The sequence below is a fragment of the Camelina sativa genome, chromosome 9 (assembly GCF_030686135.1).
Source record: "Camelina sativa cultivar CO46 ecotype springtype chromosome 9, ASM3068613v1".
NCBI classification, from domain to species: domain Eukaryota; kingdom Viridiplantae; phylum Streptophyta; class Magnoliopsida; order Brassicales; family Brassicaceae; genus Camelina; species Camelina sativa.
Genome location: NC_141888.1, coordinates 33770690 through 33795341, shown reverse-complemented (window position 1 = coordinate 33795341; position 24652 = coordinate 33770690). Strand labels below are relative to the sequence as shown.

The window sequence follows — 24652 nt, the reverse complement described above, 5'->3', positions numbered from 1 at the left end:
CTTTGTCTTTTTCTTTATCTGCAGACAATAACAGCATATTCTATTTTATGTGCTGAAGAAAACCTCAGCGGGAAAATCAAATCTGTTAAATCTAAAACCAAATATTTCATTTACAAAACAGAGTAAAATACTCTGTTCTGCTTGTTGTAACTTTGTCTGAAAGTTTATTGTCTAGGATCTTAGCTTTTATTACAAACACAAACAGAGATAAAACCATCAAGATAATCTCTGTTTCAGAGTCCCCTACTACCTGGAATTTGAATCCATTCAAGCTGAATCTCGACCTCGCCGCATTCGACATTCCTCAACAGAAGAATCATGTCCTGAACGATCTTGCCATTATTGGAAACGATACTGCTCGCTTCAGACAAGCAGTTGTCTCTGGTGGGAACAACTCTCTTGATCTCTGTTCCATCTGGGAGTTCTTCCAAACCCATTTTGTGAACCTCTAGAAATGGTTTGATGTCTATCTTGGCTTCTCCCATCTTGTCATGCGATGTGAATGTATCTTTGTCATACACTGTCTGCCAAAAACACAACGAGTTGTTACTTATTGCATGAGTTGGAAATTAACACAGATAGTAGTACTCACCAGATTCACAGGTTCATCGGGGTGTTTGATCGCAAGGGTCAATTCCTCGTTCCATTCAGGGTTACAGTTGTTTTCTACAGTACGCGACTTCAGCTTCTGGTGCAATTCAAAGAACTCAATTAGAGTACATATATGCACGATATAAAAACATACTATGATCAAATCTCTTCAAATCGTTTAATCTATCAAAATCAGATACTAAAACTATCTTCTTCTTTTTTTTCATTTCTGCATGAAATTATTGGTTTCGACCTAGAAATTAAAATCTTCAAAGTTGATTCTTTCTATAAACAAGAAAATAAAATCAAGAAACCTAGAAGAACAAATCAGATCAGAATCAAAGAGACAAAAAGAAAGACCTGTGATCCCATGGTTATGAGGACAAAAGGGTCACTGCTTAAAGAGTCACGACGAGCGAGATTGATCCCTCTCTTCACTCGGATCCTGAGAAGCCCTACAAGGTCCTCCATCTCAACCTCTTCCTCTGTTTTTTTTTTTCTTCTGAATTTTTTGATTTATGTCTCTCCTTAGGCTCTCTGACTCTTTTACTTTTTCTTATTCCCTAAGAAAATATTATCGGCTCAAATTCAACGAGTCCACTTAAAATTGGCTTACCAATGGACACGAAAGAGCGAGTAAAAGAAACAAGAATAAAGGACCATTTAATACAAAAAGGTTTATTTTTCCTGATTATTCTCATCGACGCGTTATTCACGAACATCATTTGGATTCTCTTTGGTAAATAATAATGTCCTCTAGATCTTTTTTTTTTTTTCTTTTATGGCAATGGAGAAAATTATAAGTCAACTAACCAAAGCAAAAAAAAAAATGAAAGCAAACACGTTTTAACTCGCGGGAAACCAAAACGGTTTCAGTTAGATGACTAAAACCAAAAGATTTCAATTACAAAGCATAGTAAAGTAAAGTTTCTAATCTACTTTTTGTTACTTTGTCTGAAACCCAAAACGAACTGAGATTTTTTATTTATTTATTACAAAGAGGGAGATTGAGAATCATAAAGATACTTCATATCTCTGTTTCAGAGTCCAGAACCACCTGGATTTTTAATCCACTCAAGCTGAATCTCAACCTTGCCACATTCAACATTCCTCAACACAAGAATCATGTTCTGAACGATCTTGCCGTTATCAGAGACGATTCTGCTCTCTTCAGACAAGCAGTTCTCTTTGGTAGGAGCAATTCTATTGAGCTCTTTACCATCTGGAAGTTCTAGCAAACCTCGTTTGTGAACATCTAGGAACGGTTTGATATCTATCTCAGCATCTCCCATCTTGTCGTCGGCTGTAAAAGTATCTTTGTCATACACCATCTAGAAATGGAGATGAGTCATAACATAGTAAGTAAGTATCCAAATGACATCGATCAAACGACTTGTTACCAATTAGTACTCACCATATTTACAGGCTCCTTGGGATTTTCAATTGCAAGGGTCAGTTCCTCGTTCCACTCGGGGTTGCAGTTATTTTTCACAGTAAAAGACTTGAGCTTCTGTATCAAATTCAAAGATCTTAAGATCAAAGCTCATTTCTACCTCTTTCACTCTATTAAAAACCTCAAAATCAGATACTAAAGCTATAAATCTCAAGAGAACATCAAAATCAAGAAACTAAATCAGATTAGGATCAGAGAGAGAGAGAGAGAGAAGACCTGTGCACCCATGGTTATGACGACAAAAGGGTCGCTGCTAAAAGCGTCTCTGCGAGCAAGATTGATCCCTCTTATCACTCGGATTCTTACAAGCCCTACAAGCTCCATCATCTCAACCACTTCCTCTGTTTTCTCCATTTCTCTTGTGAAATTATGAAGAGCAAAGCACACCTGTGTCTCTTCTACTTTTTTCTTATTCACTTATAAAACAATCAACCACCGGCTCAAATTCAACGAGGCCACTTATATTGATTTATTAAAAGACACAAAAAAAAAGAAAAAGAAAGAAAGATCAACCAATATAGTCGTAGTAACTCAAAAGGTCTCTTTCCAGTTTCTTTAATGTTCCCTGCTTTACTCACTTTAATGATCATCTACGCGTCACTCACACCAACATGTTCTAGATTCTATTGGTAACAAAATATCTTCTACATCCTCTTTTTTTTTTTTCTGACATTGACATTGTGCAACATCATACATCATCATTACATTTCACAAAAAGCAATACCCTATACTTTTGGGTACATAGTACAAATATCACGACCCAACAAAGCCTTGCATGTGTGTGGATTAGCTAATTCTAATGTTACCAAAACCATAGAAAAAAACTTGAAGACGTTCTAGAAATTCAGGGTTTGCTTTATTTCATCATTAGTAGAAATAGATACAATATATATAAGGTGAGTTATATATTCGACATGTACAATAACTAAAGACTTAAGCAGAGCCTTTTTTTTGTAATTTCATATCTGATGAGACAAAGACAAACTCGTCTTTCCATGAACAGAAAAAAAAAAAAAAAAAAGTACCATCACATCTTCAGGGTCTCTGTTTTAACATTTCTGCAAGCTTAGTCCATTCGTTTTGTTGGCATCCATGGTGTCTTCTTAGATCCTGAGAGAACCAATGCTCGCATTTACATCACAATGAGCAAAAAAATAGATATACACAAGTTAAAAGTCTAAGGAATTGTTAACATACCTTCGCGTCCCAGACCCTTGCAGCCTGGACCGTCAGTCCACTCGAGCATGATCTCTACTTCTCCACATTCCACATTCTTTAGTCTAAGAATCATGTCTTGTTTGATTTTCCCATTGCTCCAAGTGATGCTGCTCTCTTCAGCCAAACAGTTGGTCCTGCCTGGACGGATCCTCTTGATTGCACAACCATTGGGAAGCTTCTGGAAATCTAACTCCATCTGATGCGCTTCTAGGAACGGCTTTAAGTCTATTTCTCCATCACCCATTTTGTCATCTCCCGAGAATCTGTCTTTATCAAACACCGTCTGCATAGACAGGGCAGGACATAATATGAGCCAAATGGCATGGAACTTCTTTTAGGGAGAAAACGAAAAACCAAAAGAAATGTATCAACAACGTAAAGCTAATAATAGCTTAGGCATGCAATGGACATAGGTTTAACTGTTGTCTGAGACAATTTTGATAGACACGATGGCTGGCTTACCAGACGAATTGGATCATTCACATCTTTGATGGAAAGTGTCAGTTGTTCGTTCCACACTGGATTACAGTTATTATTAATCACACGCGTCTTCAGTTTCTGAAGGAACAAGATAAACACAGGTCAAGAAGATATGACAAAACAAATACAGAAACAAAAGGTTTACGTAGTACAAATAATGATAAAGAGGGTTTGACAAAGTAAAAACATAGAACCACAAATCATCTAGGCTAAGTCAATCATGTCCCTTTTCAACTTCCTTAAAACTCAGATTTCTCAATTTGATATCATTAACTTCCCACTCGTGATTTGAAAGATGACCCTTCAACAAGATTATGTAATTACATGTCTAATTTGCTAGCTTTGGGGATAATGACCCTTCACCAAGATTAAGCATTGAGACTAGACATCTGCCATTTTCCAAGAAAACTAATGACCCTTCAACAAGATTATGCATTGAGAGATTAGTCGGCTACACATGTTTCAATCACAAAACAGATTAAAATCCTCCTTGGTTTAACAACATTTACCCTTTCAACAAAATTCTGTGACTCACCAGAATTTGTAATTTCAGAACATGACAAATATTATGCATATGATGTTTCGGAAAGTTTTGTTTTTTAGCAAACAAAACACGAAGCAAAGATCAAATTGAGATTCTTTATCACATGGTGGCCACCAAAAACATTCACATGTGTGATTAATAAGTCCCTCACATTGTACCCCTCCTCCATGTGACTATAAGAAGTCCCCTACGGACACTCCTTTCTCATCAAAAAGGGCATAAACAAAACAAACAAACAAACCTGATTAGCCAACGTAATAACAACATAAGGATCACTGGTGGTGGCATCACGAATGGCAAGATTAATCCCTCTTTTCACATGAACCCTCAGAATCCCTAATGGTTTATCCTCCATTGCTGAAAAAAGGAAGAGACTTTAAAAATAAAAATTATAACTTTTTTTTTTCTTTCTAATGATAATATCGAAGAAAACACACAAATCTCTCTGTGAAACCCTTTGGTTTGGCCTGAATTTAACCAAAAATAAGCGAGGGGTTTTGATGAAAATTTATATACTTTGGAAAACGATTTGGATAATGAAGAAGAAGAAGAAGAGAGAAACATCCAGAACGCTGAATCAACGCGGAGTTCCAAAAACAAAACAAACATCGAACAACATGAGTTGTATCCGTTGTTTACGGACAACCCCCGATCTCATCGCTGCTCCTTTACTTTCTTTAGAGTTCCCTTCCCCCTGTCTGTTTCGTTTCAACGTAATTGTAATACTCTTCTCATTCTTCTTTCCCTTTTTTGCTTTTATCGTCCCTATACTTTATATATGTTTATGGTTTTAACGGCTAACTAGTTCGATTCGATCTAATCAATGTATTTGTTTTTTCTTTTTCTTTTTTGGGTAAACAGTGTATTTGTTGTTATGCATTTTTATTTTATTTTTCATTTATCATCAAATAAATTGATTGGTTTCTTAAGCAAGCTAAAAAAAAAGCTATACGTGAATATGAATGGTCTACCAATTTAAGTTTTAAAATCATGATTAAAAAGGAAAATTATCAAAAATGATTTATGTTTTCATATCATTTAATAGTGGTTATACACTTATATATTGAAAATATGACATAGAATAAAGTGAAAATATGTTTGCTGAGATCTTTATATCGATAACACCCTGATTCATAATCTAAATTCTACTATATGTAATAATGCTATATAACTTTTTATCCTAATATACTACTAATATATAGACCATTAACCATTTGACTAAAGTTAAGTCAAATTATTTTTCTATGTTGAAAATATATATAGAGAGAGCTTATTGTTGTATTTGTAGAAACTTGTTTCGTCATAGTGTTTCTACTATATATTCAACCAGTTGACTATTTTGCTATTTTATTATCTAATTTTAAATACTAGATTACTAGTTATACACTTGTAGTTATAGTTTTATAGATGTGCTAACATAACAGAAAACGTTCTTTTCTTATATATGCAGATTTTAGGCTATTTTGTTTGGAGTTGTAGATTACTTTCAAATTTTAAAAAGTTTGTTTTTAACTCGCTAAACTTCGTAGCAAAAAGACAATTAACTGTATATATATGACTACCGAGCAAATAAAATCTTTATTATTCGGTGCTCAGTTTTCTTTGATTCTTATGTTTTTCTTTTCTTTTTTGCTTTATATCAAAATCATAGAAAAATAATTGAGAAGAACGACTGGAGAACTCAGGATTCTAATCGGGTGAATTGATAATAACTAGTGGCGAATCTTAGATGCGACTGACAATTACAAATATAAGATATTGTATAATATGGGAGCAACTGGTACGATATAGACTGAGATAAGTAAAAATAACGTGTATCTAGACTGAGGTATGTTGAAGTTTTAATGGACCTACCTTTTGTATCTAGAAGAGTTGGCGTATAATTGAAATCAATGGACATGAACAAATTGAGGAATCTGGCTAGTCGCTAATTGAACAGACACAGAGTGGCTGGTCAATAATTAATAGAGAAGCCGTTTCTTATTATTACATATTTGTCGCATTCCTATTCGTACGTTTGAAAATAAAATACGAATTATGGTTCTGTCAATTGTCATAAACAAACAAAAGATACAACAATATGGTCAGCTCAGCTGTCACATTAATTATAGGGTTTTTTTTCTATGGATGAAATTAGTTTGGAATATGCTATTCCATTTCTAAATGACCTGTTTTATTTAGTTACGATAAGGTATATACTATATGCCCACTCCTTGTCTTTTGACCTAGGAAAAGACGAATCGTGACTGTTATCAAAAAGAGTTATGCCGTGTTGTTTCTGCGCGGGATATATATTCATTTAGCACATGCACGTTCATAACGTCTACGGCATATGTTATTTCAGGGTAATCAAGATTTAGGATGTGAAGATGGTTTGCTCAATATAGATTTGTACCAGACACGGTAACATACAGGATGTTAACCGGACAAGTTTAGTGGGACATTGAGCGGCTCCAGATATGACATGGAGGATGAGCTGATAAGAAGAAATTAGGTGATATATATCGAGAGATCATAATGCATGAGATGAGATTTTATTGATAGCTGTCTTCTCTTGAACTTAATTACGACCTCTGTATATACTACGTTGGTCCTATCAGTCAGTGAGTCATGTGCGCTCTCGCTGTCTTTAGCCAAAAACTCTGACCTTGGCTCTGCACCAATCAAGATCATGGCCCATTATGATGATCTGCACCTGATTCTGTTTTCATAATAATTCCATGTATGATATAATTACACATAATTTATTAGTATACTAACCACATTTATGAGAAGACTAACTACACTGTTCATAATGTAATTAAGATCTTGATGCAATAAGATTCGAAATCTTTGTAGAGTTTGTCGTCCGCCGTTCCTAGTTAATCATGTCTTTGTTGTGTTTTTTTTTTGTTCCAAATAACGCGTTTGTCATGGTTACTGGCAATTCAGATTGTGGTTAGCAAAAAAAAAAATTTGACTCGATTTTATTTGAAGGACAACCCAATTAATCAATACAAATATATATGATTTTGATGCCTTTTCCGTACATTAGACAACAATACGTTTTGCCTGCTTTGTATCCCTGTATATTAATAGGGAAGCACACTCTTAAAAATACTGATGTATTGCCGCCAGAGAGCTCGAAATACATTTAGGTATTTAACATTATTTAGATTTATTATTTATAACTATATGCCATTATATTTTTTTTTTTTAAACTGTGCTATTCTTAAAAACTTTATCATGGAACTTTATATATTATATATATATTTTAAATATATTTTATATATTAGAAAAAAGTATTTATTGAAATGCATTTGTAACCCACGCGGATCTCACAAATTCAAACGGGACGGATACAAAGATATTTTGTGGCTCAAAATATTTAAATCTGTTGTAGGATGGCTTAGCGAACCGGTTTGACCGGGTTAACAATTTTATTTAAATTATCCGGTTCATGTAGTTTTAGTTTTTTGCGATTTTTATTTGATTTGATAGTTCAAGATTTTGATAAAAATCTAACGATCACTAATGCGGTTCACATTCTATAGACTCGCCATCATGTCAATCTAAAATTTATGGTGAAGCGATTACTATTTTAATCTTTCATAAACTTGATGAATTCAAACCAATATAAGTTTAAATGTTATACTAAATAAATATATTTACAAATGTAATAACTTAAACAAAAGTTTCACTCCGTGCAACAGCACAATTTATTACCTAGTTACTTGAATTAATCCACCCAACTCAACTAAGTTTCAAAACTATATTTCCAAGACATGATAAATTATTAACGCCTAAGATAAAGAAGAACATATATACATGAAACATGCTTAGTGGCCAACTTTTTAATTGAATTCTCGTTAATTATTACGTAGTCCCTAAAATTAAAAAGTCAATATACTATAGGGATATCCGTATATTATATGCCACAAATCAAATGAAAGTTGTTGAGAGTGCTATTTAACCATGTTAGATGTTACGTGTATCTAAGAAATATCACAGCACAACTACAAGATATATTTTGGTACTACTCTCCTAAACGTTCATTTTCAATAATACTCTCTTAAATGTATAATTATATTATATAGAGATGAGGTTTCAACGATATTTTAAAACGTATTGATGTTCAAAAGTAGAAAACGTGTAACTTCCCAAGTTTAAATATGGGGAAGGTTTTGATCGGTGGAACCTAAAAGCAGCAAGGATCAGGACAATGGTCCAAAGCATGACACGTGATGCTCTTTCGCTTATTCCACTTGATGTTGCTCAACTTCGAGAGCGACCGTTTACTATATTTTATCACTTTGATATTTTACCCCAAAAAAAAGAAGAGAGTCCGATATGTATAAGAGTCCCAATCTAAATCAACTTCATCATCATCTTCTCTATATAGCCGCCCGCGACTTAAAAACTCGAATATTTTGTTTGTGTTTGCGCTTGTTTTTATGTTCTAGAGAGCATTCACATATCAATTTATATACATACGTGATACGCTGGTGATACGTACATGTCAATCTAATAAAACAATGCAGTTCGAAAGACTTGCAAAACCATAAACGTCAAAAGCAACGCATATGAACCACCGATTATATTGTATCACAATTTTCACATTTTCCGCCATATTAGCAAAAAGGAAACACCATCATTCGTATCTGCTATATAATTAATTCCATGAATCCGACCAAATTATTATCCATTATCATATAGAGCTATTTAGCTAGAGATTGTCTGACCTTTTTTCCATTTGCCTAACGTTTTTTAATCCATTGGTTTCTTTTCCGTTTTTATTTCGACTTTAATGCGTTTTTTTTATTTATGGAAACCATATCTTTTACTAGTTAATATCCTGCTAATACATGCATCAATCTTTTTAAGTGAATGTTGGTAAAATCAATACATAAGAAATCTTTTTTTTTTTTGGTCACCTACATAAGAAATCTAAAATATTGTTTCTTAACTTGTCCTCATCTTATTTTTTTCTATACTTATCTAATATTAAATTCGATCTTATCTTGAATTTTTGTTATATAGAAATTTCTGATTAATTCTTCACAGATCACAAATTTGTTACTCTTTTTTATTGTTAGTTTCCTTTTCTTTTTATTATTTGGAAGGTTTTCAATATTCGATCTTTTCTTGTTCCTTTACAGATTCTCTTAAATATTCTTTTTGATGTAGAAAAATCAAACATATTTTCGTCCATAATATTATCTAAAGTTTTCAAATATATATAAAATCTTCTACACGTTAGTAAAAAAAAAAAAAAAAAACGTTTCCAAAAGGACCACAAAAAAGGTAACATAACAAACAATAAAATAAACACACCAATTTCGCAAATTCCCGAAAAAGCCCTAACCCTAACTAACATTACTTATATAACATAACATACCCCTTCGCCTCTCTTAGCTCATCATCACAAATCAAATTCTTTTCTCCTCTTTATTATCAAATCACCTCCCTCTGCTTCACCCACCACCCGAAAAACAAAACAAAAAAAAAGCATCTCTTTCTCCTTGTTCTTCTTCTTGGTCCGTGCTCTTAATCTCTCGATCTCCTCCGTTTTTAAATAAACAAATTTCTCTTTTGTGTGAATCGTTTGTGAATGGTGGAACCTAATCCGAACGGTGGTAAGTTTACGCTCTCCCTTTCAATCAAAAGGGCGAGCTTTTTCCTTCCTCTGTCCGCATCCTCTGTTTTCGCTTTCGGATCTTGCAAAGAAGGCTGGTACTTCCGCTGCCTCGGCCTCGACCCGTGAACGATTCCTCCTTAGATTTTCATAACCCAGATCCCTGATCTCAACAAAAAGGCTTCTTCTTTTTGATTCTCTGTTACTTTTTCTGGGATTTGCTCTGTTTTTTTTTTGTTTGATCTCTCTCAAAAACGAATTCGAAAGATGTTGCTATACAACAAGCAGAAGAAGAACCAAAACGCTAAAGGGAATAGGATTCTCATTAGCGTTACGGTTTTGGGTAGTGCCGGTCCGATCCGGTTTGTTGCTTATGAGGAAGATCTCGTTGCTTCTGTTATTGATACTGCTCTTAAGTGTTACGCTCGTGAAGGTCGTCTTCCACTTCTTGGATCTGATTTTAATGACTTTCTTCTCTATTGTCCTATGGTTGGACCTGAAGGTACACTTAATCGATTTCTCAATTCCCTATGTTTCTCTTTTGTTGCTTTTATCAAATTCCAATTTCGGTTTACTGATGTTTTTTTTGTTGTGATTTACAGCTTTAAGTACATGGAATGCAATTGGATCGCTTGGTGCAAGGAACTTTATGTTGTGTAGGAAACCAGAAGAGAAGAAGGTTGAGGAAACTAATGGAAGAGCTAACTCTACCATTAATGGAGCAAGAAAAGGTGGTAGCTTGAAGGCTTGGCTCAACAAGTCTTTCAACCTCAAAGTCCCAAGTCATTAAAGATTACTCTTGTTTCTCTCAATTATGAAAACAAAAACACCAATCTTTGTTTTTATCATTATGTTTCTTTTTTTTTTTTTCGGTTTTTGCTTTATGATTTTTGAATCCAAACTTTGTCAAAGTTTCAATCTCTTTCATTCATCGGAAATAAAAGCGTTACATTTCTTATTTTGCACTGTTTCAAGTGTTGAAGTTGGTTTCTTAATTCGTGCAAGTTGTGCAACTGAGAAATTTGTCTGAATGTGGACTTTCTTAGTACGGTTCTGTATTATTTGTTTCGAGAAACACGTTGTTACATTACTTATCAGTTCTACTGTCTCGCAATAACAGCAGAGCTGGTAAAAGTGATATCTGTGTCCGTCCGTGATGAGGAATATTGTTACGGTATATAGTTGTCGTAAGTGTCAAGTGGGATGAAGGAGACGTCATTGTCGAATCCAAAAATTACGAAAGGTTATGAAATTCGATTTGATAATTGATTAAAAAAAGGCAAATAAACTTTGCTACAGAAAGAAGAAAGTACAATTGAATGATATAAAATACAACAACTAAACTGAACTAATACAAAGTTCCGTACCAATTTGTACTCTTTTGCCTTCTCCACACAGCCTTGCCGTGCTTCACTTCTCTTTTTACTTATCAAGAAAACGACACGCTGTTTTATCACATACTCCACGTCTCACACCAACACCACACTTCCTTATCCCAACGCGGAGGTTTCTACATACTTCCATAAAGAATTCAATAAAACAACACAACACGGTGTGTTTGTCTCACTGCATATGGCCAACCATGCACATACGAATATAACGATGAGATATTTTCGAAATGCCACGTGTATGTCACATCTCTCTTTTTGTTTTTTTAAGTCCGAATTGGATCGTGGCTAGGTTTGAGTCACGGTAGATTGTTTAGGCCAACGCTCTCGTTTACACATATATATAATCATCATCCTACACAATTTACTCGAACATAAACAATATTTCTTCTTCTGACTAAATAAATAGTATATAACATATTGTAGTTGCATTGTTTGTTATAAATTAGCATTTTGACGACCTTCACGAGCGTAACACTTAAGAGCAGTATCAATCCATTAGAAGCCCATCTGAAATACTAGCTAATTAAAGTCAGCTAAGATCAAAAGAACAAGAAGTTTATACAGTAGAACCTCTGTAAATTAATACTCGGTAAATTAATAATCTCTATAAATTAATAAATTTATCCGGTTCCAAATTGGGACTAGTGTAATTTTGGATACTATTTGATAATATAATAAAATAATATTTTTTTGAAACTCCTTTGTAAATATATGGTCCCATCAATAATATAAATTAATAATTATATAAAATTATCTAAATATATGTATATATCTACAAATTAATTTTTATTGGAGTTTATTTTTTAATATTTTTATTATATAAAAATCTTTGAGTGCTATCTTCAAAACATGATAATTGTTATTTTCATTGTAATTGATTTTATAAAAATATTAGTTATAAAGATTAAATCTTATTTTAAATATTTTTTACCAAATTAGGAAAGTCTCTCTATAAATTAATAATTATTAGTTTATCGATAAATTAAAATCTCTATAAATTAATAAAATTTCATGATACCGACTTTATTAATTTATAGAGGTTTTACTGTAGTAGTTAGACTTCCGCTTTATTATGGGCTTTAAGCTTCAGTCCATTAGAAGTTTGATGGGCCGAATGACTAAAAGTTAGGGGCCTCTATTTAAACAAAATATTTATTTACACAGTTAATATATGAAAATTACTTTGGTAAAAAGAAAAAAAGAGATGAACATAACTTACAGCTCATCTCATGCGAAACATTAGTTTTCACTCTGAAGAGAACACACTTCAGTTCAGTTAGTAGAAGACTTGCAGTTGTACTAAACTAGATTCAGTCGAAAGATATTAGCTTTTTCACTTTTAGTTTGCTTTTTCAGACAGCTTCGTGACAAAAAAAAAAAAAAAAAAAACTTGGAAAAACAATCAAAAATAATAATTTGTTCGATGAAAGTGAGTGAGAAGGAGTTTCGAACGTCGTTCATGCTAGTAATGTTCACCAAGTAGTATATAATTGATTAAGAGTTTGTTTTTTACTATGGTTAAAATCATCTTATAGTAAAACTTATAGTATGTTGTTTAGGAACTTATGTATGCTAAAAACGTAAGATATACATTTCTTAAAAAAAAGGTTCTTTAATTAGTTTTAAAAACCAGAGATGTACATGTATCTGAAAGTGCTCATTATTATTATCACGTTACGTTAGCTGATATTAAATTTTAGTAATTAATTTGTAATAGAAGTAGTAGTATTTTAGTGGTAACGGACAATGGCTCAGCTACTTGGCCATTAATTCCGTTGACCTTAAGAGATGGATATTTATGGATCTTTGTTTGACTAATAGAGATGGACAACACCTATTCTCCACCACCATATCCATAGGCACAACTTTCCAACTTTTTTAAATAGAAAATCTAAACTAGCCCAATGAAATTTGTAGCTTATTCAAAATTTGTGGATTTATGAATTATCAAAATTTCCAAAATTGTTTTAATTATGTAATAAAATTCGAAAAATGAATATTAAATCTTATATATATATATATATATATATATGTATAAAGCTGTGATAATAATAACAAAAAAAAATGAAACAATGCAGTTTGTTTTTGTGTTCAAGAAAGTCCATAAAAATGTTGTTAGATCTATCATATATGTATCTGGCTACTATATTTAAGTTTTAAAAATGACAGTGTTTGTGATACAATAGAATTAAATTTTGTTAAAAATGATACATGATTTTGTAAAAAAATAAAATAACTTGGTCTTTTTCGGCCTATTGATGATTACCTACGGTGACATGCAAGTCTTTATTGAAGAATGAAGTGTTTCCAGAACAAAACCGAGAGCTACAGAACAAAACTGTGAGTTGTGACCCTATATTTCTCCTGGTAAAGAACTTGGCTTAAAAGAGGAGACACGATTTCTATAGATTTGCTCCATCTGTTGTAAGTGAACCGCCAATGCTGGTTTTAATGTTAAAACAACACCGACGCAATATTTGGTGTACATGTTGGACTTGGAACATGAAGCCATGTTTCATTGGGTATATTCAGGTAGATTGGTAGTGGATAATGTATGGGTAAATAGTATGATGCACGGTAGCAAACCAGCACGTCACATGTCGCAAAATGAAGTAAACATACTTGATACCAAAATTTTACACGATTTGTGCGTTCAATACAAATCACTAAGGACATCTCCAACCCCACTCTATTTTAGAGTCAAATCTCTATTATAGAGCAACATTTGTTCCAACCCTACTCTATATTTTACTCTAAAATAGAAAAAATAATAGGATTACTCTATATATAGAGCAACTCTATTCTCACCTATATTTTTTTACACTAATTCTATTATAGAGGTGAAAATAGAGTAATACATTGGAGGAAAACAATGCTCTATTTTTTAGTTACTCTATTTTAGAGAAAAAATAGATAAATACAATGGAGATGGTCTAATTCGTTTGTTTTAACAAGAGTCGCTTTTAACTAATTCTTTTTGATTAAACATCATTTTGGTTTTTTTTTTTTTTAATAGTTATGCTAGAACTCGATTTGTGTGTGTCAACTTTGAGTAAAAACCATACTCCCTCTGTTTTATAATATATGATGTTTTAGAGGTTTTTGCTTGTTTCATAATATAAGATGTTTTCAATTTTTGAGTCAAATTTTAGATTACTTTTACATTTTCTTATTATTTATTCTATGTAGTCTTGTTTCTGATTGGTTCAACTTTTTAAAAGTAAACATTTCTTATTATGCGTGCTTTGGCTAAAACATCTTATACTCCCTCCGTTTCATAATATAGGATGTTTAGAGAAATATTTTTGTTTCATAATATAGGATGTTTCCAACTTTCTATGCAACTTTTAGATTAAATTTATATGTTCTATTATGCAGACTTGTTTATGATTGGTTTAACTTTTTAAAAGTAACTATTTCTTAATATGCGTGTTTCCACTAAAACATCCTATATTTTGAAACGGAGGGAGTATTTTGAAAGGGAAGGAGTGAATACTAAATTACTAATTTTATGTACCATTTCTATGTTATTGTATGTCTCCCAAGAGATGATATTGCCGCTTTATGATTTTGTTACATCAATTTTTTTAAACATTTAATACATAAATTTTAACAAGAAAACATTTAATTTATTCATATTCCAAGCAATTAAAAATACTAAAATGATAGTAATAGTCAATTTGTTTTTAGGAGTAACATTAAAAACATTTAATTTATTGTTTGTTAACAATTATAGCTTTTAATTCAGATGAGAATGTTCAAACTGCAAGGAGAATTTTAAAAAATAGAAAGAAAATTAATAATAGTTTGAACATTCAAAAAACAAAGATCTTGTTACCAAAATAAAAAGGAGCTTTCGATTTTGGAAAACAAAATCTAAAATATGGACCCTCGTGCAATGTTAATTACGCTAAAACAGGATGATTACGAAATATGCTAGTAGAAAAAAAGTAAAAAACGCTTGTCACTGATTCACTAAATAATGAAAGAAATTGACTAATTTCACAACAAATATTTGATTTTGTGTCTGTTTATGATGAAAAACCATCCAATAACATTTGTTTCTAATGCGAATTAAACCAATCACAAAATAGAATATCTACATTTACGGTAAAAAATAAAATAAAATAAAAAAACAGTGGCTGAGATATTTTACCCCTGCTTAATTTCTTAGATTTTCTTGGGTAAACACGAATCACTAATCCTTAGAAAATTAAAACTAAATAAACAAAAACCAAATCCCAAAAGGATTGGTTTATGTAATATCAATGGCAATTTCGTAGTTAAAGATAAAAAAGTAAATAATAAGGATATTGTTTTTTTGTTTATCTCTACCCTATAAATCTCATATATATATATATATATATATATTCTCTTCCCTCCGGTCAAATCTCGTCTTCTTGTTTGGTCTCTGTTTTTCACGCCGGAGAGAGAGAGAGAGAGAGAGAAGTGATAAAAAAGCTAGAAACTTTAGAAAACCCAATAATGGATCCGATCGAATCTGTCGAGTACAATGGCTTCGAGACCTCTAACGGTAACTCTCACGTCGACCATGGTTGGAAAAAGGTCGTGTACCCGAAACGTAACCGGAAGACAAAACCGGCGGATCAAGCCACAGCGGCGAACGGTGGCAAAACCGTTCAGAACGGAACCGGAGACAACGTGTTCCGTTCCCTTGAAGAGCAAGCTGAGGATCGAAGACGACGGATCCTAGCGGCGAAGATGGCTGCTGTTGATTCGGATGATGATGGTGTTGTTAGATCTAAACACCGATCTAATGGTTACGGCGATGATGGTAGTGATGATGATGATGATGAGATCGCTGCGGCGAGGAATGAGAGTCTTAAGGTTGAGGAAACTAAAAAGAAGAAGCCTAAGAAGGAGAAGAAGCCTAAAGTGTCTTTGCCTGAAGCTGCATCTAAGATCGATCCTTCAAATCTCGAAGCTTTCCTTATTGAAGCTACGGTATGTGCATGGATTTGTATAATTGAGGCTTCGATCTGAACTTGTGAATTGTGAATTGTGAGTTGTGATCTAAAGTTTCGATTTTTTATTTTCAGGAATCGTATGCGACTCAACCTGAGATTCAGCTAATGAGATTTGCTGATTACTTTGGGAGAGCACTCTCTGGTGTTTCATCTGTGCAGTTTCCATCGGTGAAAATGTTCAAGGAGTCTCCTTTGTCTAAGCTGATCGATGTGAGTGTTATATAATTGACAATGTTGAGGTTTTTTTTTGAATCCAAGTCTTAGGTTTAGGTTTTGATGAATCTGAGATCTTTGTTCTCTTTGTGTGTTAATAGGTTCCGTTAGTTCATATTCCGGAACCAGTTTACAAAACATCAGTTGATTGGATCAACCAACGTCCAATTGAGGCTCTTGGACACTTTGTGTTGTGGGCGTTTGATTGTATTCTCACAGATTTGGCAGCTCAACAAGGTGGTGCCAAAGGTGGGAAGAAGGGTGCACAACATGCTTCTTCCAAATCTCAGGTTTGTTTGCATTCCTTTTATTCGATATGAAGTTATTGACTTTGGATGAACTAACTCCATCTTGATATATTTGTGACGTTTAGGTTGCAATATTTGTTGCATTAGCAATGGTACTGCGTAGGAAACCTGATGCTTTGACTAATGTACTACCAACTTTGAGGGAGAATGCTAAGTATCAGGGACAGGACAAGCTTCCTGTTACAGTTTGGATGATGGCTCAGGTTCGTGTACTTTTTTGTAATTGATTGAGGACCAAGAGTGTGTTTCTTCGATTTTATTCTGAAATTTGGTAAATTTGTTAAATGTGGACAGGCTTCCCAAGCTGATCTATCTGTAGGCTTGTATTCATGGGCGCACAACTTGTTACCTGTAGTTGTTAATAAGAACTGCAACCCTCAGTCAAGGGATCTCATCCTGCAGTTGGTTGAGAAGTAAGAGTCAGACTTTTTCTTGTGATCTCGTTTGTTTTGATATATATAGTAAAATTAAAATCATCTAATCTTGGTTATGCAATTTTTCTATCAGAATGTTGACGAATCCAAAGGCTAGGACCATACTTGTTAATGGAGCTGTTAGGAAAGGAGAGCGATTGATTCCTCCTCCTTCATTTGAGATGTTGATGCGTCTTACATTCCCTGCTTCATCCGCAAGAGTAAAGGTAAGTAGTAGTACTACTGGAATTTATGGACCAAAACCTTGACGTGTTTGTTGATTCTGATCACAAGCATGATCCTTTGATGCACACAGGCTACAGAGAGGTTTGAGGCAATATATCCCTTGCTGAAAGAAGTGGCTCTTGCTGGTGCACCAGGAAGCAAGACAATGAAACAAGTGACACAACAGATATTCACTTTTGCTCTGAAGCTAGCTGGAGAAGGTATTATTTACAAACAAAGTCTTGAATCCCTGAGTTTCCTGCTTCCCCTCTGCCTCCTCTAGTAAGGTTCTAATGTTACTGTTGTCACAGGAAACCCTGTTTTAGCCAAGGAAGCTACAGCAGTTGCTATGTGGGCTGTGACAGAAAACGTTGATTGCTGCAAGCACTGGGACAATCTCTACAAGGAGAATCTGGAAGCTAGTGTTGCTGTTCTTAAAAAGCTTGTAGAAGAATGGAAAGAGCATTCGCTCAAACTATCATCATCACCGAGTGATAAGCTCACTCTCAACAGAACTATGAAGAGCTTCAGGCTAAAGGTAATGTCATCCACAATTTCCATTCAATTTCACCGTACATTATCATGTAAATTTCATCTCTGATATTGACCTTTGATGTTTTTAGAACGAGGAGGCCATCACTGAGGGAGGAGCCAATGATGCTCTTTACAAAGAAGCTGACAAGTCCTGCAAAGTGATATCGGGAAAACTCTCCCGTGGAAGTAGCTGCCTCAAAGGAACAGCCATTGCTGTTGTGATTCTAGCTGCAGGAGCAGCTGGTGCAGCTGTTCTATCCTCCAACCCGGAGGTTACAGCCGAGCTGAAGAACCTGGTGGAGTCATTCGAGCTGCACGAATACCTGAACAAATATACTGAGGTATTCACCTCAGCTTTGAAGAAGTAAGAGAAGAGAAACACAAAAATCTGAGGGACGATAAGTAGAGAGATAACTCTTACTATATCGTCGGTGTAGAGAATTCACTTAAAGTTAAAAGCCTTTTTACACTCCCAAGATACAAAATTTTGAAGATCTTGACCAGACTTTAGGGTTAAGGAGGTGTTGAATAATGAGGGTTTCCTTTTTTATAGTCACAAAGCTGGGATTTGGGAGTCTGTTCAAAGCTCGTAAGTTTGTAGAAGGTTGTTTTTAGACTGTTTAATTTGTGTCTGAGATAATTTATCTCTTCTTCTTTTTTCCCCCTGATGACAATAAAGTTATTTCTGTTGATTATATGTTTTGATTTGAATGTGTCTTGATCATAACTGTATGCACAAGTCATTACATTGTGTTCATGTGAATCCGGAGTATATACATACAGTCCCAAGATGTGAAACACAGACTTGTGAATCTATCTGTTAATCATGAATCAAGATCATAATCTTCTGGCTTTGCAAATGGGTATTTGAGGTAACCGTTCTTGATAGAAGAAGGGTCTGTTGGTACGTCCCAAGGATTCTTCATAGATGGATCTCTTGGGAACTTTCTGAAGTTGAGAAATGGTGCCCATATCAGTAGCCTGCAAAAGTTATAACAACTTGATAAGGACTAGAGAGATTTGAGATTAAAGGCATTGATGGAAATGAGTGTGTGACCTTTGCTTACCCGGGGAAGAACAAGAAGACGAACATGAACTGTAAATACATTTCGAAAAACTTTCTTCTGTACCATCTTACTCTCAGCCAGTTCATGATGATTGGCTAACACAAAACATAGTATACAAACCACCATTCAGAAACATGAATCCTCTATTTCTTTGAATATACAACAGTGTCTGTCTTCAAACTTACTGGCATTACAAGGAAGTACCATACTGATATGATTGCGATATCGAGCACGACACTGCTTAACTCCTGCTGGTTGTTGACTCCTGTTATTGCCAACGCCGGATGATCAATCTGAAAGAACAAAACTAAAGAACTTCAGTTACCCCCATTGTTTTCTCATTGTTTCAATCAGATGATTTAGGTCTCATATGTGTGTTGTTACCGTGGCAAGAACTGTCCCGAGTTGAGCTGCCAAGATTGTCTTCTTTGCTCCAAAGAAATCACCAGCCTTTGCTCTCATCTTGGCAACATTCTGTAGTAAGCACTTAAGTTAAAGAAGTACTCTTACATGAAGATTCTTGTTGATGACTCTACACTTAAGTTAAAGAAGTCTTACATGATGAAGAGCATCGTTGGCTTTGGAGTGAGATGAAATACAGAGAGTAGATTTCACACTGCGAGGCTTCAAGGAGAGAGATGACAAAGCATTCGGGGCACAGAGCCCAAGAGAGCCGCAACGGCTCATCTCTATGTTTCTGTCTGTTCTGTTTTTTTTTTTTTTGGGTTGTGAAGTTTCCTTATCTCTTGAGATTGGTTCTAAATTCTAATGGTAGAGAGTTAGTTCTAGGATGGCTTTCGTCTGAATCGTATTAATCCTACGTGTCATTTGGAGGTCCCATGTTGATTTTGGCATATAGTGGTTTTATCTACAAAAAATGAAAGAAAAACAACAAATCTCATTCCAAATTTTGTGATTGCATCTTCGTGTTTTATAATTATAATTTAGTAGTTCATGTTTTTGAAAGTTGTGGCACTTGATTACTTGAAAGTTAGTAAATTGATGTAAATCAGAGTAGAAAAAACCAAAGAAATATCAAGAATGGTGAAAATGTGACAGTGATCATTATCTAGGACTAGGAGGCTAAAAAAATGCTTTGAACCCACAAAGAAACACCATTTCGATATTCGATTATAATTCTTCTTCAGTAGAAAGCTATAGCTGAATAATGACTGAGCAAGTGAAGATAACTTGGAGAGTGATTTGCTTTGTTGTAGATAGTAAGGAAATGGGCCAATGATTTTATTTTGTTCAATTAAGGTGAGAAACTATTGAAACCTGATACGGATAAAGTTATTTCATTTCACAGTAGCTTGTTGTGAGATGTAGGTTGCTTGCTTATAAGCTATATTGACTAATCCTCACTCAGTACATAAAGAGAGACCTGATGGACTGGGGGGTGTGGTATGCTACAAATGCAGAACCTGAGAGTGAACCAGACAAAAACTGTCCCTAAATGTTTTTCACAGTTGGGACACAGACAGAGACATTCCAATGTCTCTTCTTGCAGGGATGTTGAAACGGGTAACAAGACATGAATCTCCCATGACACACAACATGCTTTGTTTCACTATTGCTTTATATTTACTACGTTTTTTAAAAAGATTTGCAAGATTCTATTCCTATGTAAAAAATGTGTTTTACGTTAAGAACCCTTAACGTTAGTCAGGGTAAAAATACAAAAGAACATCTTATATGATTTTACTCAAGATTATTCTATTTATTACAGAATTATATAATGGTTGTTTATACTTTTTAGTAAGGAATAAAAAAGAGGGGACAAAAGATCCCCCACCTCTCTTCAACAGCCCTCAATTCACCATCATTTCCCTCACCATTTTTACTCTTTCTACTCTTTTTTTTTTTTTTAATCTCTCTTCTTGATATGATTTATATATATATTTTTAATTCTTTCCTTTATATCTTTACTTTGTTGGAATACTTCTAGATATAAAAAAACATACCATGTATCTAATATATATTTATTATAAGACTCATCGCCTTAGATCTCTAATACGAATATTCATGTCTACATGATATATACTTCTAGAATTGGTCATATAGTATATATATATATATAGGCAAAAATGTCAAGGACAACCGGTTAAATTGATAACACGTAAGAGTTATCATATGACTTCTTACAAAATTAAACTCTAAATTTAAACTTGTAAACCTACAATCTTAAACTCTTTAACTTCCCATGTGGTAAATATTAGACCCACTTTTTTAAAAAAAGTATATGTGATGAGAACAAAAAACAAAAAAGATAAAAAACGTTCAAGATATATTTAAGTCACCTTGTTGCTGTTTTCTTCAGTACAATGTTAATCATTACTATTGTCTATTGTTTTACGAATTACTCTTAACAATGAACCCCTTCTTAGTTACAGATAAAGTGTTATATACCACAGCTTTTAAATATCATGGAAGTGACTAGCGAGTTATTCTAAGTTCTCACAATTTTTAGAATCCTAAGTGAGTTATCGAAATCATTTTCTTCTTTTCCGGGATTTTGGAGCGCCATTGGTGTTGAAAGTTAATCACATGTTAAAGGCTTAACCTAAAAGCTTAGGCTGCAAACCCCACCACCATTTTCTTTTCTTTTTTTTTTTGAATTTTAAAGTCTCAATATTGATTCAGCCGACGAATGTTAATCATTGAGGTCGCTTCTCCTTTCTTGTTTTCTATGATAAAATCAAATAAGTACATAGTATTATAAACTTCCATTTAAAATATATGTATTTGCTTAAGAGCGGTTCACATTATCTTCTGTTTTAATTCTACATCATCAACGAAAAGATCAAGAAATGATGTGAAAGTTTTAACTGTATTGATAATAGATGCATGCACATACCAATATTATAGCTTAGAAATCTGAAAACTACTAGTGTGATATGAATGTTCTCCAAACTAAACAAGATTTTGGAAAGATTCTATGTTATATAAATAAGTACTAGTAGATTATTAGGCAACAAAATAGTGAGGTGTGAGTGACCTGTCATTAAACTTTGTATATGAGCCACGCCCAACACCACATGGCCCTTTTCATTCACAAAAATTATTTTGTTGCTAAAACATAAATCAGAACTTACAAGATCCCTAATGCACAAGTTCCCAATATCACGTATGTAATCGAATATTTGATCTGGTTAATAATACCTTCCTATAAAATGTATTAAATTCTGACATATAAGTTTTTAGTGGATATATTGGCCCCTTTGAATACTAATTACTATGATACTTACATTACATTCGCTGATGATTATCTCTTCGACAACACGCGATTTATGTTTGATAAGGCCACGAGCTCAAAAAAAGGACATTATATATACATTAATTGTAATATGTGTCTTCGAAAAGGTCAAAATTTGTATGTCCATATGATGTCAAATGTGAACCATTCAGCTAACGAACAGAATAATATTATTATAACATTTCATCACAATGTTGAAATGTCCCGTCAGTATTTTTTATAAAATGGACGCGGTCTAATTAAATTTAAAATGAATTCGATTTTGATGTGAATTATAAAAATAGAAAGTGGCACATAATGTTAGACTGGTCCATATGAACTCTTGATTTTTTTCCCCAATCAAATTTTCTTTATTATAGTTGCTAATTTGGAATATCTATTACCTTCTCCACACTCCAAACACGTTACAAATGTAATTGTTAATGAATTATGTCTACTTTTAAAATTAGATACCGTCCAAGTTTTTATCAACCATGTTTAGCTCTTTGGTAAAACAACTTCAAAACCACTATTTCTTACATTCGATAAACAAAATGTAGGTAATCTTTCATTTTGGATTTTGGTATAAAGCTGTAACAATTAAGGTCTTGTCGTCTCTTTTGGTGATCCTTACGGGGCCTAGTTATATAACTTGGTCAAAAAAATGAAAGAAGTAAAGTGGTGTTTAATAAAAGGAAACTAAAGGAAAAATTGTTACCCACTTTTGAGTAACGATTTCAATTCATTGTAGTACTTGTACAAAAACATAATATGCATTATTTATTTATATCTGATACTTTTAGTTTCTATCAGTCAATATTACTTTATATCTAGAGTAATCAGACACATGTTTTCAACAATGAACAACTAAATATGTTCAACGAGATGTTATATTATTAGTTCATGTTTAAATTAATAAAAACTTCATTCATACCATACGCCATATCTAGACAAAATATGTGACTACTTACAAAAATAAAATATAGTAACCAAGCCAAACCTTTCACGAGTTATTATTATAGATTAGATTAGATAAAATTTGTTGGGTGTTTGAGAGAATAATAATTTGTATGCAAGTTTTGGTGTGTTAAAAGTGTGGGCCCTTTTATGCGCATGTGGGTCACAGGTTTGGGCCCATTCTCCAAAGTTAAAGACGGAGTGGCGGGTCATATAAACCACGTGGCCATTTTTTATTTAATTTTCTTACTTAAAAACTGTTTTTTCCTTTTTTTTGCTAAAATAATAAAACTTAAAAATAAAAATTCAACATTATGATTGCGTCACGAGCCATGTTTAATCAATAAAATCAGTATCTTAACAAAAGAAACAGTAAAATAAATCAGTAGCTTTCTGCTACACAAATCCCACCCCGCCTTTTATATATTTCAAAGTATTGATATGTTCTCATATTTTTATGTAAGTATTGGAAAGAAAAAAAAATTATGGCTTGAAAAAGAGTTTAAATTAGATGTCAACCGTATTTAATTTAATGATCTATTATAATCAATGTGTTTGTTCGTATAGAGTTCATCTTTTGTACAATATCCTTTTTATATAACCTTATGTTTTGAATTCTACATGAAAAACGTTCATGTATCATTTTTATAAGGATTAAAATATAAATATAATTGGTGGTAGGTCATATGAAATTCATGTTTGGTTATCAAATTGAAGATGAGCGATTATGGCATGTTATTAACAAACTATAATGAAGAGAAAATCATAATGGCATCTTATATTTGATGACTTTAATTGCATTTATCTTTGTGTTCGACAAATTTAAAACTAATATATACAGCATATTTGCAAAAACAATATAAAATTATCTTAAGATCTAATAATAAAGGAAAATAAAATATTTTTTAAAATCGTTATAGTCGGTACTCTTGCACCATTAGTAAAAAAAATCAGATATTCATTCTAGTGCTAATTTATTTTTAAATATAAATAAGAATAACTAATAGAAATGCTTTAAATTTTGAAACTGAATTAAAAATCGTATATTGATATCTTGGCCAAATATGTAATTAATAACATTTTTAATAGTATACTTATAATTTTTGAGGTAGCTACCCAAGTCTATTAGCTCTTATATGATATAATATTTTAAAATATCTCACATAAGTCATCTTTATTCATCTTTAAGCATTAACATGTGTAACCTAACATGTTATGAATAAAATCTACCCTTATAACAAAAAAAACAATTTTTATTTATTATTTAATTATAAAATAAAAATAATTTTATGCATAACATAACGATCAGTAAACCCACACAAATCCACATTGGCAAAGACAAATTAGTTTTCAAAAACAAAATAATATCTCTTGAATGTGAAGTCTTTGTATTTGGTTATTGTCAGTCGCAACATTTATCT

The 24652-nt window shown here is 33.1% G+C and overlaps 6 protein-coding genes across 7 annotated transcripts; 2 read left to right on the top strand and 4 right to left on the bottom strand.

Moving 5' to 3' along the window:
• Nucleotides 1-85: 85 nt before the first annotated feature.
• Nucleotides 86-1307, bottom strand: LOC104712638 (protein C2-DOMAIN ABA-RELATED 7). Its single transcript, XM_010429572.3, has 3 exons — nucleotides 952-1307; nucleotides 593-688; nucleotides 86-524 (listed from the first exon to the last, which is right to left on the bottom strand). Exons 1-3 carry the CDS (start codon nucleotides 1060-1062, stop codon nucleotides 234-236), a joined length of 498 nt encoding a protein of 165 aa, XP_010427874.1. The 5' UTR covers nucleotides 1063-1307; the 3' UTR covers nucleotides 86-233.
• A 128-nt stretch (nucleotides 1308-1435) lies between these two features.
• On the bottom strand, nucleotides 1436-3065 carry LOC104712637 (protein C2-DOMAIN ABA-RELATED 6). The gene is made up of 3 exons (XM_010429571.3): nucleotides 2261-3065; nucleotides 2006-2101; nucleotides 1436-1922 (listed from the first exon to the last, which is right to left on the bottom strand). The coding sequence occupies exons 1-3, from the start codon at nucleotides 2396-2398 to the stop codon at nucleotides 1632-1634; spliced, it is 525 nt and encodes a 174-aa protein (XP_010427873.2). The 5' UTR covers nucleotides 2399-3065; the 3' UTR covers nucleotides 1436-1631.
• Nucleotides 2879-5085, bottom strand: LOC104712636 (protein C2-DOMAIN ABA-RELATED 9). Of its 2 annotated transcripts, none has more exons than XM_010429570.3 (5): nucleotides 4803-5085; nucleotides 4528-4643; nucleotides 3725-3820; nucleotides 3242-3545; nucleotides 2879-3154 (listed from the first exon to the last, which is right to left on the bottom strand). In XM_010429570.3, the coding sequence occupies exons 2-5, from the start codon at nucleotides 4639-4641 to the stop codon at nucleotides 3111-3113; spliced, it is 558 nt and encodes a 185-aa protein (XP_010427872.1). In that variant the 5' UTR covers nucleotides 4642-4643; nucleotides 4803-5085; the 3' UTR covers nucleotides 2879-3110. The 2 variants fall into 2 exon arrangements, with proteins under 2 accessions (XP_010427872.1, XP_010427869.1); XM_010429567.3 differs by having other exon boundaries at nucleotides 4724-5032.
• A 3880-nt stretch (nucleotides 5086-8965) lies between these two features.
• LOC104712635 (uncharacterized protein At4g22758) lies at nucleotides 8966-10858 on the top strand. The gene is made up of 2 exons (XM_010429566.3): nucleotides 8966-10402; nucleotides 10503-10858. Exons 1-2 carry the CDS (start codon nucleotides 10168-10170, stop codon nucleotides 10688-10690), a joined length of 423 nt encoding a protein of 140 aa, XP_010427868.1. The 5' UTR covers nucleotides 8966-10167; the 3' UTR covers nucleotides 10691-10858.
• Nucleotides 10859-15473: 4615 nt separating this feature from the next.
• On the top strand, nucleotides 15474-18667 carry LOC104712634 (uncharacterized). Its single transcript, XM_010429565.3, has 9 exons — nucleotides 15474-16256; nucleotides 16352-16489; nucleotides 16594-16782; nucleotides 16866-17003; nucleotides 17095-17213; nucleotides 17308-17440; nucleotides 17530-17659; nucleotides 17750-17976; nucleotides 18062-18667. The coding sequence occupies exons 1-9, from the start codon at nucleotides 15777-15779 to the stop codon at nucleotides 18338-18340; spliced, it is 1833 nt and encodes a 610-aa protein (XP_010427867.2). The 5' UTR covers nucleotides 15474-15776; the 3' UTR covers nucleotides 18341-18667.
• A 4-nt stretch (nucleotides 18668-18671) lies between these two features.
• Nucleotides 18672-19842, bottom strand: LOC104712632 (NAD(P)H-quinone oxidoreductase subunit L, chloroplastic). The gene is made up of 5 exons (XM_010429564.3): nucleotides 19598-19842; nucleotides 19424-19513; nucleotides 19225-19332; nucleotides 19040-19134; nucleotides 18672-18953 (listed from the first exon to the last, which is right to left on the bottom strand). The coding sequence occupies exons 1-5, from the start codon at nucleotides 19724-19726 to the stop codon at nucleotides 18797-18799; spliced, it is 579 nt and encodes a 192-aa protein (XP_010427866.1). The 5' UTR covers nucleotides 19727-19842; the 3' UTR covers nucleotides 18672-18796.
• Between the last annotated feature and the right edge of the window lie 4810 nt (nucleotides 19843-24652).